Source organism: Falco rusticolus, chromosome 11, assembly GCF_015220075.1.
Source record: "Falco rusticolus isolate bFalRus1 chromosome 11, bFalRus1.pri, whole genome shotgun sequence".
Lineage (NCBI taxonomy): Eukaryota > Metazoa > Chordata > Aves > Falconiformes > Falconidae > Falco > Falco rusticolus.
The window spans coordinates 30,956,295-30,975,207 of record NC_051197.1 but is presented as its reverse complement, the minus strand read 5'-3'; the positions used below and the strand labels follow the sequence as shown (position 1 = coordinate 30,975,207).

General features: G+C 48.6%; 2 protein-coding genes across 4 annotated transcripts in view; one reads left to right on the top strand and one right to left on the bottom strand.

The window, feature by feature from the left end:
- COLGALT2 (collagen beta(1-O)galactosyltransferase 2) overlaps positions 1-18,913 on the top strand; it is a 60,724-nt gene that overhangs the window by 40,590 nt on the left and 1,221 nt on the right. The window contains exons 5-13 of one of the 3 annotated variants that reach the window (XM_037403553.1): positions 1,156-1,360; positions 6,250-6,369; positions 6,846-6,922; positions 8,801-8,907; positions 9,723-9,855; positions 11,128-11,255; positions 11,775-11,981; positions 12,403-14,287; positions 14,364-18,434. In XM_037403553.1, the coding sequence (XP_037259450.1) occupies positions 1,156-1,360; positions 6,250-6,369; positions 6,846-6,922; positions 8,801-8,907; positions 9,723-9,855; positions 11,128-11,255; positions 11,775-11,981; positions 12,403-12,679 (1,254 nt within the window). In that variant the 3' untranslated portion in view covers positions 12,680-14,287; positions 14,364-18,434. Of the gene's footprint in view, positions 1-1,155; positions 1,361-6,249; positions 6,370-6,845; positions 6,923-8,800; positions 8,908-9,722; positions 9,856-11,127; positions 11,256-11,774; positions 11,982-12,402; positions 18,435-18,913 lie in introns of all 3 variants that reach the window. The other 2 variants (XM_037403552.1, XM_037403551.1) reach the window with 2 other exon arrangements.
- RGL1 (ral guanine nucleotide dissociation stimulator like 1) overlaps positions 17,553-18,913 on the bottom strand; it is a 79,083-nt gene continuing 77,722 nt past the window's right edge. Inside the window, exon 18 of the mRNA XM_037403558.1 lies at positions 17,553-18,358. Within this exon, the coding sequence (XP_037259455.1) occupies positions 18,171-18,358 (188 nt within the window). The 3' untranslated portion in view covers positions 17,553-18,170. The remainder of the gene's footprint in view (positions 18,359-18,913) is intronic.

The following is an 18,913-nucleotide window of genomic DNA, read 5'->3' as shown; positions in this document are numbered from 1 at the left end:
CTCACCTGTGGGCATTCTCAGATGTCTGGTAAAGGTTGAATGTCTTAACCCTTCCTTCAGTGGGAACACCAGTAAGGTCTCTGCTCACTTGTTCCTTTTCATGAAAATCAGACCAGCTGTGTTTGAGATACCTTCTGACCATACTGTGGGGACTAGATGTCTAAAGGGCAGAGGAAAGGATCAACAAATACATAAACAGACAAATGCGCCACACCATGCCTCTACACAAAACCAGGGTAAAGTGGTTGTGCAGTGATTCACTCAGCCTTTGCTAGGATGCTCATGGAAAATATAATGTACGAGGAACTTTAACTTATTTTAGTGACTCCTATTTCTGTAAAGACCAGAATCTGCTCTGGATTCACATGTCTGGATGTCTTACTGTGCGTTAAGATTTTCTTTCTGAAGGAATTCAGTGTGTTTATTTCCAAATCTGATAGCTGTATACTTAATACACCTGCAAAAGCAGCTGTGAGCTGCACAACGTGGGTGTTGCATCCACAACGCTGGAAGGTGAGCAGAGCTCATGCTTACAGAGAAATGAGCTGACTGAAGTGCTTCCCCCAGGCAGTCTGTGGGGAGAGCTCAGGGGTGAGTATTAAACCTGCTTGCCCTGGGATGGAGGAAGCAGGGATTCTTACATAGCTGATAAAGATTGAGATGTTGCCTTCACTGCAATGAAGCAAATGATAATTTTAAATTTTTTTTAAGTCATGGTCAGAAATAATTTGCAGGTCCTATTTTGTGAGACACTGAATGTCCTTTGTACCTGTTGAACATGGAGGATGTCACAGATGCTCGTCAGCTTCCAGGATCAGACCTGAGAGTCTTATGTGCAAAAAAAGTTTTTGAAGAGCCAGGAGAAAATAGTCCAAGGTTTGATGCTCTTTTGCAAGAAAATTTTTGCAACTGTAAGGCTTGGATTTCCAATCACTGCTAGAAAGGAGAGAGAGAAGGTTGAGCCTTAGCTTTTGGGATGGAGGTTGTTTCTAAATACCCGACTGAGCCCTTTCCAAATGGGAGACACTTAAAAACCTGAGAATTGAGCATTGATCCATCTCTGCTGGGGAAGTCTAAGGGTGAGAGCTTTTGCTAAGGAGCATCTCCAAAACAGAAATCTCTTTGTAACAAGCAGCCCCCTCGTTGTGATTTCAGGGCTATTACAAAAGGACCTTGGATTATCCCCTGATTCGGGAATGGAAGAGGACAGGCTGTTTTGCTGTCCCGATGATTCATTCCACGTTCCTCATTGACTTGAGGAAAGAGGCCTCCACCAAGCTGATGTTCTACCCCCCTCACCAGGACTACACCTGGAGCTTTGATGATATCATGGTCTTTGCCTTTTCCAGTCGCCAAGCAGGTATGTCGGGAGCCTTTGCTGGGGAGGAGTCACTAGTAGAGACATGCAGACCTCTAGCTGGAGTTCACAGCCAGAAGTCCTGTGTTGACTGTAGTGTTGAGCTAAGACCCAGTTCCCTTTCCTCTTTCAGATCTAGTCAGGGATAACTAGCAGCAAGGGAGAGGCAATGCAGTTTTGAATCGGCTAGCTTCAAAGGCCATGGGAACCATTCTTGGGATGGGGGCAGTGTTTCAGAAAGAAAACGTGTGGCATCCACCCCTGGTTTGTGTCACAGCAAGACAGTAGTGAACACAGGTGAATGCTGTGAGAGCAGAAGGTATCCTTGAAGTCCATAGGTAAGGGATCTGAAGTCGCCGCTTCCAGGAGATCCATGAGGAAGGGAGTAAGGGCAAGAGACTCTTTCTAAATGTAGCAGCCCTTGCGGAAAACAAACCCCAAGTTGCTTACCTGCAGCGCTGATGAGGCTGTGCTTCACGGCAGCTCAGCAGGAATTGTCTGAGGTGTGGGGGGATTTTGTTCTGGTTTTTGGTGTTTTTTTGTTTTCTGCTTTTAAAGCAAAATCAGTGTAACTTGCAGGGGAACAATGTGGAGTCTGTGGACTGTGCTGAAAGGAAATCTCTTGCAGGCAAGAGCAGGTTAGAGCTCATGTGCAAGCAGTAAAACCTCTGCATACTTGACATTGCTTGACGTGGTATCATTGGTACTTTGGGAGAACCAGCTGAGCACAGAGAGCTGCCTTGAGATCCTTGGGGCACAGCAGAGAGAATATGTGTACCACTCTGGCTGATAACTGGGATCAGTTTCCGCTGGACAGTGGGAGGATTTCAGTTAGACCTGAGATACAGGGCTCTTCTCGGGCCAAGGCACAACCTCAGTGTCCTTCTCCTTTGTCTGGAATGGCTGTTGGTGTTGGCAGAGAGCTCTAGGTGTCTCGGAGAAATCACTGTCTCTTAAGTGCATGCGACTGCTGCTACTGCTGCTTGTACTTGTGGTGAGGATGTTTATTTAGTGCCATTTCTTTGTGGAGAGTGGAGCTGGTGGGTATTCTGTCTAAAGCAAAGTCCTGGCTGGCAGACGGGTGCGTAGCAGTGTCAGAGCTGCAAGGAGCTCCCGGGAAGGCTGCGGCTGTAATGGCCATCCCTGTGGTTCTTGGCCCTGCTGCATTGGGAAGGGGAAAGTCTGGGGCCTTACAAGGACAAAAGCACTGATGCAGCCTCAGTGGCACCAATAAACGTGCTTCGGTTCAGAGCTTCAAGACTGGTTTGCTGGCTTGCTGAGGTGAATTAATAGGGAGAAGTTGTTTGCGGGTCCTCTGAGTGATGTGCCGTTGGTGTTAGCTGTCTTCTGTTTGTAAAAGAGGCAAAGTTAAGGTGAGAAGGAAGGGCTGTTTTTGGGGAACAGACAAGCAGAGAGAAAGTGAAGAAGTATGGTTTGTTGGCAATCACTTCTGCAGAAGAGGCAGGCTGAGCAGACTGCCTTTCCTACCGTTCCCAGAGCAGCACAGCAGCCACCAGCTGTTTGTAGCTTTCATTTTAGTGATGTTTGTGGTGTGAAGGTCCTGACAAGCACTGAAAGAAATGGTCTTGTCTTGGCAGCCTAAGCAGAGCTTTTTAAAACTCAGCAATGAGAGGATAAGGGGCATCAAATGAGAAAGGAGTGGTAGAGAGGAGGCAGCAAGGGCTGAAATTAGAGCCCTTGGGAGGCAGAGGCAAGATGTGAACTCGCAGAGCACCTTTGGGGCCCTGACTTTGAGTCACGACATCAGTATGTTGGCTCCAGAGGAGAACTGAGATTTCAGTCTGGATAGCAAAGCTGGCTCCTTGACATCAGCCTGCCCTGCTTGTTCCCTCTGACAGCTCTCCCAGAAATGCAGCATCCAACGTATGTGGTAACTGCATCACATGAGCTCCAGCTGCTGAAGAAGTATTTCAGGGGTTCAAACCCATCATTTTTTCCTTCCATGCTATAACACTTCAGCTTTTCTCATGACTGATCCATGACATGAAAGGCTTTGCTTCAGCAGTCTGGCCCATTGGTCTGCTCAGATTGTTGGCTTGTGTCCTGGGCTGAGTTTGTCACCCATGATAGAAGGATGACATCCAAGTTCAGAAATGTGAAAAATGTATGGACTTTGAGGTAAACTTCTCTTTGGAGTAACTTCACTTACTTCCCTAAAGTCTCAAATGATGCTGGGTTTTGTCCAGGCCAGTGCACTTAATGCCTCAAATGAAACCGTCGATTTTCAACAGTGAATCTGCTGCTCAAAGCGATTGTTTTGTGATGCCCTAAAGAGACTGTCCTTCCCACTTCTGCTGAGAGAGCGTGGCCTGTGGGGGGAGTACGGACTCGGAACAAACCTCAGTGGGAGTGTTTTATTGGCAAGGGTGGACTCTCTGGAGCGCCTTGCACTCACAAGGTAGCGTTTAGCCAGCCAGATCTCCTGAGCTCCTTGCAGCCTGAGGCTCTGAAGCCCGACAGCCAGCCAGCTGGAAGGTCTGCTCACAGGGATGTGGGGGAAATTCGGGTTGTCTGAATGTGGCTGTGGGTTTGGGGCACGGCTGTGAATCCTGGTCGCTGCCTTACAACGGCTAATAGTAACGCACATACCTACAGCTGTTCTGTCCCTTATAGCAATCATTTGTTTTGGTAAAAAAACAGAGCTGGACAGCAAGTCCCCCTCCCCATGTTAAGGTGGCTTTACCATTCTAAAGTAGCTTTTATCCCAAAAGGAACAGAAATGCTGGCATGAATTTATGCAGATTAACAGTGTTTAAGCCAGTGGAAGATTAAGAACAGAGATCAGTGAGCCAGATAAGATTAGTTGATTAGATCAGTGCCAAATCCATTAATGTCAGCAGGTAGTATTTTTTATTCTGCCATTTACCTAAATTGCAGCTGACAGCTGAATGTGTTTTGGCAAGTAGTGTAGCCAGCAATTTGCTTGCAGAACTTAAAATGGTGGAAACACCGGGGTCATTAAAGTAGACAATTCTGCTCTGCTAAAAATACCAAGGATTAGGGGGACCAACACATGAAAGCATTGACACACCAGGTAGTGTCTGGTTTTCATTTATTTGCTGGAGGGAGGGGGGTGGTTGTACTTTTTTTTTTTTATTTTATTTTTTTTTTAAGAAATGAGGCAGTTTACATTTTTTGTTAAATCTGCTTGGCCAGTTGTATGGGTTCTAGCGGCTCTCAGATTGTGATTAATTAATAAAGGACCTGACCAGAACTCAGTGAAAAACAACGGAAATACTTTCCTTTGGCTTATCTGGCTGTAGCTTTTGAGTGCGTTGCCTGATGGGCTGTCAGGCCCTGTGTTGCCGCAGTTGTAGCGGATAGTGAGCAAAGCCTTCTTTAGTCCTGCGGGAGCAGCCAGGACGTTACCAGTGAACACTCTCAGTGGGGGTGGTGGGGGTGTCCCTCCCTTGCAAGAGTGTCTGCTCTGAGGAGCAGCTTTGCATCCTCTCCTTGTTTCACACCTTCAGATTTGGCCCCTTGGACGAGCAGTTGCAAAAGCTTTGGAGTAGAAGGCTGTTACATTACCACCTCTTTTGGAAAGCATCTTTTCTTCTTGCTAGTGGCTCTCGCTAGGGTTTTCCTCTAATCTTCAGGGCACAGTAAAACTAATCCTGGAGAGGAAAGGACCATGTTTGGTGGTAGACTTGGTGCTTCCAGGATGGTTATTGTATGTGTATACCTATTCCTCAAAGTCCTTTGCCAGCACAGGTAAAAATAGATTGCCTTTATCTTCTAGCCAAAGCAAACAGAAGCAGGAAGATGCCCGACTGCAAACCCCAGGCTGAATCCCTTGCTAGGCCAGTAACAGGCCCTGCAGCTAGACTGGTGCCTTGGGCCCCACAGCTTCATCCCGTGTGATCCCAGCAGAGCTGAGCTGCCTGGGCTGGCACCTGGCCAGCTGTGTGCTGTCGGAGCTGGGGATCAGGCTTGGCTCCTCCACGCTGGAAGAGTCGTTCTGTATTTATTGCGGTCTGACAGAGAATCCTCGCAAAGCACAGATGAAAGCTGCCATTGCCCCTTGCCACGCTGGGTTTGTTGGGATTTTTCCCTCTCCACGGCTGGCTGCTGGGATGGAGCTGCCGCTGTCTTTGCTGGGCGCGCAGGGCCGGCCACCTCTCACCGAGGGGCAGTGCTGCCCAGTCGTGGGTGCAAATGCCTCTGCCCTTCACCCTGAGCTTTGAAACCTGTGTGTTTCCCCCACCTCTGAGCCCCATGTCTCCCCTCTGGAGGCTCCCTGGGTCTCTGTGGGGTGGGAGGCCCCGCATCCCCAAGGCCACCACTGCTGCTCCTTGGCACAGCGCCGCTGGAAGCCATCGCACCGCTTGAGGCTGCCTCACTCCGAGGGCGAAAACCTGTTCCTGCCTTTGGCTCCGGGTCTGTGAAGGGCTTGTCGGGTGAGGTGCCAGGGCTGAGCAGTGCCAGCAGGGTTCTGGGGAAGGGGGCTTCTGTGGTACCCCCAGGTACCTGCAGCAGTTCTGCTGGGTGGGTCAGACACCCCTTGTGCTAAAGGCCGGTTCTGCCTTCTGCTGTAGGCTTGTTTTCATAGGCAACAGCCAAAAAAGACCCTTTCTCTGGTCAAAGGCATGGGTTCCCAGTCTCTCCTAGGAGAAAACGGATTCTGGTTAAAAATACTGCTGTCGGGGAGCGAGTAGCAATTGGTTTCATAGGAGAGGCCACTTGCTGCCAGCCAAATAAAACAGCAAATGGCAGTGTGATGTGTTTGAATTGTTTGTTTATGAAGCAGAAGTTTTCAGGACTGAGGTCCTGGCGTAAGTTTGATTGTGGCTACATAGCAACAGAGTATTGCAGAGTGCACAATCGGCTGGTAAAAGACCTGATTCTAATTTCTGTTTTCCTGTGATCCCCAGGAATACAGATGTTCATCTGCAACCGTGAACACTATGGTTTCCTGCCCATGCCCCTGAAATCACACCAAACGCTGCAAGAAGAAACTGAGAACTTTGTGCACACACTAATTGAGGCTATGAGTAAGTTGTTGTGCCCTGCCATGATGGACCCCCCCCCAGAGTTAATGTTTGTAGACCTCGCCTGCCAGCAGCCCAGCTGTCTTCCCCTTGGGAGTCTGCATCCTGACCCGACTGCTCTCATACTCTTTTGATATGCAGCGTTCCATTTTTCCACTGCTTTTCTACCTAGGGATATAATCACTTCACGGTCAGGTCAACCCCATTCACAAAATCTCTCAACTTCCCTTGATCAAATGCAAAAATGCATCTTTAATGCAAAAAGGATGCTGCAGAGCCTTGTTTTTGTCATGATGTCTGTCTGGCACATGGCTGCTGGCTTCTGCTTTGCAACGTGGATGCTTTCTGCTGTACCTGCCCCTGCACTGACTCCACATCCCAGCTCCCTGGGGCTTTAGGCCTGGTGATAAAAACACAATACATCACATTGATGCAGTGTGTATGTGAATGTGCTGTTTGGGATCTCTTCTCTCTTTCAGTCGATCGTCCTCCCATCGAACCCTCTCAGTATGTCTCTGTTCCTCTGAAGCACCCTGACAAGATGGGATTTGATGAAGTAAGGAACCTATTTTGCTGTTACTGTCTTGTCTTCCCACTCATCACCTAGAGGACCCGAGTTCTCCCTGTAGCTGAGCTTCTAGCAGTTTCCCCTGGAGTACATCATCTTTTCACATAGTTAGCTCTTCCCAATCACTCATCTTCTTGACATAAGCCTTCTACGAGGAGAAAATGCCATCCTTATTTGGGGAGAGCTGCTGAGCTCAGGGAAGCAGAAGGGAAAGGGCTCAGGGAGCGGTCTTTCCCCCTGGTGTTTGTGGTGGAGAAACAAGGCCACTCAGGTCTGTGTGGGCACTGAATACTTGCTACAAGACCCTTGATTAGAAGTGCAGGTTTGTGTACCAGGACGGTGCCCAGGAAATCTTTGGGCTTCCTGTCTTGATGATACGGATTTTAACCCAGCTCGGGAGCAGGTGGCAGAGGCAAGGCTGAAAAACAGGTTATTTAACTCCCTGGTTCTTGTGCTGTTTCCTCTACATCTGACTTCCCTTCCATTCTGTGACAAAAACTAGTCTTTTGGGAAGCCTCTTCTGCTTTCCAGTGATGGAAAAGAATGATCTCTCTCATCTTAGGGAGACACAGGAGAGCCCGGAGCAGCTGGGGGAGCCAAGTTCACAGCTGGGTTCTAGCCCAGCCGGGGTACGTCCAGGAGCGATGAAACCCATACATGCTGTCTCCTTGCCTGGGCAGCTCTCCCCCTGCCCTGCTTGGTTGCCACATATTTTTGACCTTAAGTAAAAGCGAACCAGAATGATGGTTGCTGCCACTGGTAGTACCTCAAGACCCCACAGAAATTCCTCTCCTGCCTCTGCCTCACATTGTGGAGAGAGCAGGCATGGAGGGGAGAAGGCTGGAGAGGGGTCTGCTGGGCTTTAATTCACCAGTGTCCGTGTTATTCACAGAGCCAGCAACCCCTGTGTATGCAGCTGCCAGGGTGGCAGTGGCACCGTGACCGAGGGAGCTGTGGTGATCAGGGGAGCCTTTGTTTTCTTGGTGTATTCTGCTACATCTGTTTGCATGACTTGTAAAGTCTGAACCCAATTTGGCTATGTGTATTTGAGCGTCTGTGTTTAGGACACAGCTGGTGTAGGTTTTTTCCATGTTGTCCTTTGTGGCTGTGCTTTATTTATCCAATTTATTATTTTTGTATTTGTACTGAGCTGGAATTTGATCCGCTTCTTACTGGGATGAGGTTTTGCTCCACAGGCTACAAGGCTGCACTTGTCTGCCTGGGACTGAAAAATATCCCTGACCCTCTGCAGTTTACCTGCAGATGAGGGCTTCAGCCCTCTGCCCTCCACCAGAGCGTCTGTCTCCTCAAGGCTTGGAGGGAGCCCTGCCCAGACATCTCTGTTCCGGGTACTGGCTCTCCGCTAGGCTTTCTGGCAGGGGTAGCAGTGGATTTTCAGTGCCTGAATTAATTACAAAAATCCTCTCTACCGTGTCCTTGTACTTGGATGGCGACCCTGCTGACAATCCTGAATACAAGCAGTGGCAGCGTTTATAGAGGAACATGTAGGTCAGTGTTGCCTCTAGGACTGAGGCTGGAGGTGGCCATGTGCTTGATATAAATCAGAATACCCTGTATCTCTGAAAATTATAGACTTGGTCTCCTCTCACTTTTATTCACCCTCGAAGAGCACGTTTCCCCTATGAACATTCATCAAAAGTAGTTGTTAGACAACAAGCCTCTCAACTTGCAACTCAAAAGCAACTCTTAATTTTTTGACAAATTCTAAGCAACCTGGAATGAAAAACACCCGGTGTTTTCATAAGATCTGGTTTTCCAGCAGGGCTGTTAGGCAAGGGTGGATCAGGGCTCCCTTTTTTTCCTCTCTCCCAAGCCAGGAGGCTGATGTCTTTCTCTTCTGTCCAGATTTTCATGATCAATCTGAAGCGTCGGAAAGACAGGCGGGATCGGATGCTGAGGACTCTCTATGAGCAGGAGATTGCAGTCAAGATAGTGGAGGCTGTGGATGGAAAGTGAGTTTCAGCTGGGGTTGCTGATGTTTGCGAAGAGTGGGTTGTGCATGACTGCCTGACACCATCACCTTGGATACCCTGAGCTGCCTGCTGGTGAGGAAGGGTGGGCTGAGGGGAGAGCTGAATATCACTTTTACCTACCTCACGGTCTGTTTAGGGGCAGTTTTGCTCGCTCTTTCTTCTTTTGCAATTAGTCAGTCTCCATGAGAGAACTGGGGCAGCGTGTTTCAGGCTAACGTGAAAATGATTGTTAAAATCATACTGGTTTCTTTGAACTACAACACTTGCACACAATTAAAAGGAGTCAGCAGTGAGAGTGTTTGAGAGCATTTATCTCCTGGGAAGACTGTCCATCCTAGTGCTACAAAGTTGTGCTACAGTGGTAACTATGACGGAGCCCTTTCCAAGCTTAATTTAAGGTGTGTTAAGACCCTTTTATAATGAGAAATCAAGGCAGAAATTTTTGGTCTGTGAGCTGCAAAAAGGCCTTAGGGCGATAGGAACCCACGTGCCATCTAGTGGTCTTTGAGATTTGGGTACCCATCAAGACCTCTTAGAAAAATAATCTAAGCCAAGCCACTGAAAAGTTGGTGGTCCCACAAGAAGTTGTTGGCAGAGTTAAGGATATGATTTGTCAGCTTGATTTAGACTTGTAAATCAAGAATTTAATTTTTCTCCAGGTTTTATAGCTAAACAAGTGCAAGAATTTCTTGAGATATGCTTTTTCTCTGAACATCAGCAGCATTTCCCATGTTGCCCCTGTGTCTGACTTGAATTTCCTTTTTAAGTGGTGATAGCTGTTCTCTCTCTCTCAGAGCACTGAACACGAGTCAGCTCAAAGCTCTCAGCATCGATATGCTCCCAGGATACCGGGACCCGTACTCCTCCAGGCCGCTAACCAGAGGAGAGATCGGCTGCTTCCTCAGTCACTATTACATCTGGAAGGAGGTAAGGAGTTTGTGGGTGCCTTGCAGGTCCTGCAGCCAGTCCTAGGGCAGAGCATCAAATATGATGCACGTTTCTGGAAGCGTAGGATGAAACTGTTTTCCTTAGTTTGTAGGGGATTGCACACAGGGGTTTTCTTGAATGCAGCATTCAGCTTTTTCATCTCTGTTTTCCATTTACCAACAGCTCTGAGCAAATTTTTATCAGAATATTTTCATGACTGTTTTTGCAAATTATCCGATAGACTGCTTGGAGCATGTGTGCTTATGAGAAAGGCAAGAAGGCTTTGAAGAACAAGTGGTGTTTAAAAAAAAAAACAACACACCTCTTGTTTTTTTTTCCCCTTGTTCTGCATCTGGACTGAGGCAAGTTCCAGTAACTCTGCTGACTGGCTTTTTGAAGCTGGCGTATCGTGAATATTTTTAACAGCAGAGGCCTCTGTTACCTGAGCTAAGAGATCTTGTTTGGGTGGTAAAAGCTGTAGCTTCCGCCTCTCGCTGTTCACCTGGGGAGTGACACTTGAGAGGGTCTGGGCTGCGCTGGTCAGAGATGCTGCAGTTACACAGCCAGATGTCAACAGGAGGGATTATTTGAAGTAAGGTGTGGTGGAGGCAGGGAGAAGGACTCGGTACTGAAGGAAGACTGGGCAGTGGCAGTGGTTACCCAAAGAGGCACAGCCCTCTGCCTTCAGAGGCGTTAGCTGCAGCAGCGCTCAGCAGGGCAGGGCACTGATCCAGCCCAGAGCCAGCAGGAGCGACTGCAGCACCGAGGAGTCAGCTGGACGTTTGGGCCTGAGACTTTAAATTGCCAACGGTCAGATGGGAACCTACGTGCAGGTTGTGTGTGTTCTCTAAGCTGTCAGGGCCAGACTTGGGATGCGCTTGATTGTCTGTCTTCCCAGACTTCAGCAACGCTTTCTTCCACCAAAGAGGTTTTTCTGAACAGCAGCTTTGGCATCAAAGGCTGCTGCACCTTCCTCTGAGGAGGTGGTTGCTGTGGTAGTGCCGGATGCTAACTCGTGGGTTTTAGGTGGTGCAACATCAGATAAAGGGTTTTTTTAGGTTGAGATGCTCAGCCACAGGGAATTTTCAGGACTGTTCTCACTGGCTTTCGTAGTCTCTCCCAAGTGAGCTGTGAATCTAGGAGCAGTTCCTCAGCCTCCCTACCTGCACGGTCTAGAGGGTAATGCCAGGTCAGGCTGACCCCAGCGATTTCAGGGTGCAGGCAGTGGCCCGTGTCTGCCCTTGCGATTGCTTCTGAACCCTCTTGTTTCAGGTGGTGAACAGAGAACTGGAGAAGACGCTTGTTATCGAGGATGATGTGCGCTTTGAACACCAGTTTAAAAGGAAGCTCGTGAAGCTGATGGGTGACATTGAACAAGCCCAGCTAGACTGGGAGCTTATGTAAGTACGTAGCCCGAGGCCATCTGGGAACTCCTGGGCATGCAGGGGAGGTCAGCAGCACCTGCTGCATCGGGATAGAGGTGTAGGTTAATGCTGGAGTGCAGGGGAAGGTGGGCAGAGACTTCTCAGTGGCTCTTCCCATCAGGACAGACCTGCCCTCTGTGGCAAGCTGATGCTGGAATGCCCATTGGATGCCATTACTGCCCTTTGTGGGCAGCGTTGGTTGATCTCAGCAGTGTCTGGAGCTGCTGCTGTGACAGAGGAACTGTCACGACTCAGTTCTGAGGCTTGGACTGTGTAATCTTGGCTCCCTTATGAAGTCTTTCGCAGCTATACCACCCACTGGGTTAAGGCTTGGTTGTTTGGGAGTGGTGCAGGATGGAAATCTGTGAGCCTGGTTGTGGATGGCTTCTTGGATTGACCCTTTGCCCTTCCCTGGTTCACACAAACAGTCTTGTGGTCCTAATGGCTGCAGATTCCCTTTGGTTCCAATTTCCTTGGTTTTTTCACCCTTTAAAGCTACATTGGCCGGAAAAGGATGCAGGTGCAAGAGCCTGAGAAAGCAGTTCCCAATGTCATGAACCTGGTGGAAGCTGATTACTCGTACTGGACCCTGGGGTATGCAATCTCGTTCCAAGGGGCTCAGAAACTGATCGGAGCTGAGCCTTTCAGCAAGATGCTGCCTGTAGATGAATTTCTGCCAGTCATGTACAACAAGCACCCTGTGTAAGTAGGACGCCTTTGTTGCTCAGGTTGCCATGAGCTGGGTCTGTCTTGCTGAATGTTCTTAGTTCAGATCATGCTGATGTGTCTCACTTCTGTGGGGACAGGGCTATTCCTCGTGCTATTTGGTTGTCTGCGGGAGAGCTCCTGACACAGAAGGTGACAGACCTGCTGCAGAGGGTTTATTGTCCCTACCTGGTGCAGGGCTTGTGGGCTGGTCCTGAGGGACTTGGCGCTCTCTGGTATCGGAGGCATTGGCTGTATAGATTGTGTGTGGCACTGGCTGCAGGGAGTCAGACTGCACCTCAGCCACTGCCTCCACTCCCTGGGACCTGTTTGCTCAGTGGATTGGCTTGTGTCAGTTACCAGCAGTGGCACTGATGAATGCTCACTCTGTTACTGATGATTTTTCTCTTCTCTTTAGAGCGAAGTACATGGAGTACTATGAGTCCAGAGACTTGAAAGCCTTTTCAGCAGAGCCCCTGCTTGTTTACCCCACCCACTACACAGGGCAGCCAGGCTACCTCAGCGACACAGAGACCTCTACAATCTGGGACAACGAGACCGTGTCAACGGACTGGGACAGAACACACTCCTGGAAATCCCGGCAGCAGGGCAAGATCCACAGCGATGCTCAGAACAAGGATGCCCTGCCTTCCCAGTCATCTCTCAATGCACCGTCCTCCAGGGATGAACTATGACTGCCTGCTTCCCCCGGGACTCTGTTGACAGCTGAACCTGCCTCGCACTTCAGCTTTTCACCCTTGAAAGTTGTAGAGCAGCTCTTCATGTGGTCTCCTTCCCACTGCTTCGAATGGCAAAGCACGTGATTGGACCTGACAATTAACCAAGGTGCTTAGCACAGGGTGGGAGAAGAAGGAGGAAAAAGAACAAGTGTTCCTGACCGGCAGAAAAAAGGCAGAGGTCTGAACAAAAGCCCACGCAAGCTTTTGTAAAAAAAACCAACAACCTTGAATGACGTCTTTCTACAGTTCCTCGTGTAGAACACTCTATTTATAAAGATTAATATATAGAGGTGTACAAGTGTTAATACCGTTCTGGATAGCCTGTAACTTGGCTGCTGTGTAACTCTTACTCCTTGTAGGTTTGTAGGCTTTTATAACCCTGTTCACTGAGAGAAACTGCAGGCAAGCGTTTGGGTTATTTGGTTTTGATTTTTCAGAGTGATCCCTGGCAGAATCAAGATGGTTTCCAAAAATGTTCAGTGCATTGGAGCAGCGCTTCTCTGCACTTTCTCCCTCATCACACTCCTACAGGAAACTATTGTTGGCTTCCCCTCTGCAATTTCCCCTCTGCTAGATCTCATCTAAACAGGCCTCCCAATCCACAACTGATGTCTTGGCATGGCTAAAATCTCAGATGCTAGCAGAGAAGGAGGAGGTTGCCGATCTTACTTGTGTCTCTACTGCGTGCAGGGAATGCAGGTGGAGTTGGTTTGTGTCATGTCCTGCTTCACCCCCTGCCTCAATTTACTCCTTCAGGAAAACAAAGCCTGGCAACCTATTTGCAGGGCTGTTTCATTAGGCTGTAAAACCAAGCGTAGGACTTCCAGGAACTTAAAAATTTTGGTTACAACCTGCTTGACGCTATACTTAGAAAAACCAAACAACCTGCAGAAGTGTTACTGTTGTCAGCTGTGCTGTTCTCCACAGCCTGGATAGAATTGCGCGTTACAGGACGGAAAGGCAACTTGCCTTGATACTTTTTCATGTGAGGAGCAAACTTGTCTGTTTTTTAGGATGAGTTCTGATGTACTTGCTGTTGGCTAACATGTCAGCAGAGTATGGTGGTTTTGTTTTGGTTGTTTTTTTTTTTTAAAAAAAATGTTTCTCAGAGGCCAGGTGATCACAGACTACACTGCTTAGGTTAGCTGGCACGGACCTCAAGCTGCTCTTGCAGTGGGAGGATGCCCTCCTGGACTTGCAATCTAGAGACTCACCTGCTGGCAGATTTGTGCGGTTGAGTATGTGTGGCTGTATTTTTTTTTTTTAAGTTTTTGTTTGTTTTTAACAATTACTGATCAATGTTGTGCTTTCTGCTAAAGAAGACATGTTATTATTACCTGTCAGCCGGTCTGATAATACATAGAACCTGGTGCAAGATGAGTAACTGTGAGTATTCTTCATTGGGTGGGAGTAGCGCTGGCTGGGGAAGGCCAGCTCGAGAGTTTTGCAGCTGTGTCACTCTACCATGAGGTCACTGGCTGTATAAACGTGCCTGTTGTGCAACTACTGCCTGGAAGCCGTGTTCCTTCTGCTGTCCGGGTTGGAGCAGGTGTCCATGCGACAGTGAGTATGGAGAGCAGGCCCGCCACACGCAGCTGGGGTCATTCCTCTCTAACAAGCCCTCTTGCTTCCTCCTCAGGTCTCGCTTTACGAGTGGCCAGTCTGACCAGTTTGAAGCCTGATGGCAGTTGCAGAGGTTGGTAAGAAGTTTGCTGTGACCTTCAGGAGCAGGACCGCTGTGAACTGGTGAGCATCCAGCGCATTGTCAGGTGTCACTCTGAGCACGAGTACCGTGTTACTTCTGGTGTTCCGGCACATCGTGCTTCCCTTGGAATTGGGGCTGATTTTGTAGTGGAGCTGTTTCTCCAGACCTTTGGTAATGCTGTTTGAGAGCTGGGCTGTGGTGGGAAGAGGAGCAGGGCCCCAGCTCGGCGTGGCACCCGTGCGGGTTTCCAGTCCTGCTAATGTGCCTGTGCACCTGAGTCTGGCAGAACAGCAGGGACGAGGCGGCGCTGGGTGGGTGGTCCCAGCTGGCCTCTCTCTGTAAGGGCTCGTGGTGGTAACGCTGTCTTCAGGTATGTCACCACTGTGTATCTTTTCCAGCCTCATGCACTTTTTGTTCTGTGACAGACCCATCCCTGTGTCTCCAGGAGGCCTCTCTCCCCCAGCCATGGGAGCAGACTGACCTGTGTAGCACGAGCTCTGGCTTTGCCAGCCCTCGCTCTTCTGACCTTCCACAGTCCCACTGAAGCGGTTTCTCCATTAACATTCTGGCTGAGAAGAGCTCTGTGCTCCGGTGCTCGGTGCTGGAGCGGGAAGGGACAGACACGCCGGGGGGGGCGGTGTGCCATGCTGGCGGTGCTGGGCTCCCCCCGGGCTCAGCGGTGGGGATGTGTCTGTGGCACAGCCCTTTGGCTGCTTCCCCGGGAGGTGAGGAGCATCGCTGTGTTGGCCGTGCAGGAAATACAGCATGGATTTAGTTAACTTCGATGTCCTTAAGTAGAACAGTAGCAGTTTATTAAAAACATCCTGGTAAGAGAGCAGGGGGGGTTGTTTGGTGGGTTTTTTAATGTGTGGGTTTTCTGTTGGGTAATGCTGGAAGCGAGTGATACGAGGGGCATGATGGTGGTTTCAGGGGAGCTGGGCAACAAGAATATGTGAATTAAATGAAGGGGGCTTTCAGGGCAGCCGTGGCCTCAGCCTGGCTGATGGTTCTTTTACCTGTATGCACACGTGTGCATGTGCACATACACCATTTTCTGTTTATCTCGATACGCAAGACCTGGTGGCTGGGCAGTGGTTCTACCCGCTACGGCAGGGGCTGGTTTTCCCTGTCTGTGTTTGCAGTTCCTTGGCAGGTGTTGCCCCTACTCAGGATTAACTGTATTTGGAAAAGTAGGAGCCAGTTGAAACACTTCTTGGTTTTTCTGATATTTTTCCACTTCCCATGTACTTATTTTTTTCATGACTGATCTCATGGGCTTTAAAACTAGTGCAGGTAGGAGCAGCAGCCCTCTGGCTTCGGCTGAGGCAGCTGTTTGCTGGCTGTCAGGTGTGGAGGTGCCTTACACTGGGGTTGTGCATTTGCTTGTACATCTTGGAAATGAGTTGCTGTGAGCAGAACTTGACAAGGGATAAGTAGGAATATGCCAGGCTGCTTTATGAACTGCAGGCGCTGCTTTCCCCCACCACCCCTTTTTTGTTTTTTTTTCCTTTTGGTAGGGGGTTTTTGCTCTGCTGTGGAGCATCTGCACTAAGCCCCAGGAGCCCACAGCTGATGGAAAAAACACCCAGCAGTGCCCACCCCAGTGAGCCTGGTGCCAGACCAGCAGAAGCTGGGAACAGGTTTTCCAAGGTCTAAGTAGCAAGCCAGCTGGAAAAGCAGCTTGTTCACAAGAAAGGTTATGGTGACAGGCCCTAAAAATTATCATCTGCAATACAACTGCTTGTACCTACCTCTGCCTTTGCTTTTGTTCAAGACAGGAAAAGTGCTGTTGTCCTCTCAGTGTGGTAATATGAAATCCCTCATTCCTAAATAGGTTGTATTTATCCTGAAGGAAACTGAGTAAGGTTTTGTTGTGGCAGTTTGTCTCCCTAGGTGGTTCATGTAGGAAAAAAAGCAAGAGGCAGTTTGAATTCAGGATAATCTTTCTTTTGCCTTTGCTGTTGTAACATGAGAGACCCTTTAGTAACAAAAGCAACTTGCTGTAGCTCAGGGACTCAGTGTAACCTTTGGCAGTTTTAGGAGCCTCTGCCAACGCTGAAGTGACTTGTGAACGGCAGGGTGTCCGTGTGAACGGTACAGCATGGTGCTGAAAGGCAGAAGAAGTGTCTATGCCGTGTGTAAACTCCAAACATTTGTATTGTGTGCAGGGGAGGGGAAAAAAACCCAACAAGCTAATGGTTGTGAGGCCAGGAGGAAAAAATGCCATGATGGAGACAATGGGGAAAAGAGAAACACTCAAACCAGTTGGTGGTTTTTCTTTTGGGTATTAACTTACTGCAGAAATCATTTGGTGACCCAAAAGAGAATGACTTCCTGAAGAAGTTGTAAAATTTGTCTATAACCTAAGTTACCCGGTTAGTTACAACAGGGATGTTTAAACTGAAAGCTCAAACTATTCCATAGCAAAAGCAGGTTCGCTGAGCATGACTGATGCCCTGGGATGGTTTTTGCTTTGCTGACCTTTAGCTTTCGGTAAGCTCTTGGCAGTCCTGCAGCACGCCACTGGGTTACATACGGCTCGTGATCAGCTGCTGCTACTCAGTGGGTGATGTAGGGAAGACATTTGGTTTACTTGGATGGCTCTTCCAGCCATACTGCTGAAGAAACACAAAGCCATCCCCATAAAAACTTTTAGAAATGAAAAAGTAATGCATGACAGTAATGCTGATAGTGTTACTGTTAGTGGATGCAAGGTTGAAGAGTAAAACACTACTGAAGGAAGGCTGTAGCTGAAGGGTTACACCTACAGGGAATACAGCTAAAAGGTGGTGTTGCAGGTTCTCTGGGTGACAGGGAAGGCGAGTTGTGGGAGCTGGATGAAGTTGAGAACACTTAAAACAGTAAAAGTGATGAAGAGTGACAGGGTGGGAGATGTAAAAAATCCCATGATTAACATGCAGTAATAAAGTCTAAGGAGAGAAAACAAGACTCCAGGCAAATAACGGAAAAACAGTTTTATATATAGTATCACCTAACTAACATTGCTTGCATCGGTTTTTCTTCTATTAATCTATCTAATATGACTATTAATGTAACCTGAGCAAAGTAAAAAAAAAAAAAAAGAAGAAAGCAAAGTAAAAGGAAAACCACCCTGTAGTGGTATTAAGACAAGACGTAAATCCAGGCAAGTAGTGTTTGCCTTATGACATTCATCCAAAAGCAAGTGCAGTCCATTCTCTTAAAGTTCTTTGGAAAAAAAATCCCAAATAGGTAATTTTCTGGTGTGGAACAAGTGCAAAAAGGTCTGCCAGTTGTGCGACAGCAATATACACCCTTGTGGCTTCTGCTGCCTCCAGCGCTGAGTGTTTATGTGAATGCAAAAGCCTCAGACCAGTGCTGTCAGTTGGCTGGAGGCTGGCTGGGACCTCCTCTGTGGTGCAGGCAGCATTGTATTGAGAGTTTTCTTCTCCAGTTCTATAAAAATATAAAGTTTTTCTTCTGTGTAATACTGGCACAAAGGAAAATGTTTTCTAACACAGTTGGCTTGCATTGTATTCTTAAGGCGAATGTTGCCATCCTGTTTTCCCCGCTAGGGAGGGGCTCTCACCCTCCTAGGCTAATGTGCAAAACAACAATGAAAAATAGTCCAGGCTGTCTTGTCCTATAAATACATGTCTGTCCGTCCGTATGTGGCCACAGTTCTGGATGTGTTCTGCTGTAATACTGGAAGGTAGAAAAGGTGCAGTTCTCAACCAGCTATTTCTTGTGGCCTTGCCTTCCTCACAGTGTAATTTTGCTGTGCCTGTTGCTCCAGCACCCCCGCTTGGCACTTCTGGGGAGGGTCAGGCTCCAGCAGCTCCTTATTTTCATCTGTCCCTTGGCTGAAGCTTTTTTCCGCAGGATGAAATCGAAATTCACGCAGGTGTTCATGGCGCAGAACACATTGTCGTTGCCGGGGCTCACCAGCTCTGCAAAAGAGGGACCAGAGCACGCGTTAATCTGCAGTACTGCACATCACCGAAGGAAGGCCAGGAGAGAACAGGGGTGAGCAGACTTATATCAAGAAGGTTTAGCCCGAGGATGGCCCGTATCAGTTAAACTGTGCAAACAGGTAGTAACTGCCTGTTCACAATGCCGTTTGTGGATCAATAGAGATCATCCCAGTAAGGTGCCTCCCTTACACATTTGGGACAAGAAAACATTGTGGCACTCCTGGCAAACCGATCGTGTCGGACCTTTGAGACCCTCAGGTAAAAGGAAGTATGTCCTGGTAGGAGTGGAAATCATCTCGGCCTCGCTATGGCCACTAGTGTAGAATCAGCCACAGGGGAAAACACAGCAAAGGCCCTTAAGGGGTGGCTCAGCACGCGCCGCTTTCCCGAGGAAACCCGAAGCGGTAACAGCTCACACAGCTCACGCTTCACAGCTGCAGTGGTGCAAGGGTGGCCCCAGAAGGAAGGGAGGCGCTGGGCGTTCCCCACTCCCTGTTACCCTCAGGCGCATGGCACAGTTGAGCGCACCAA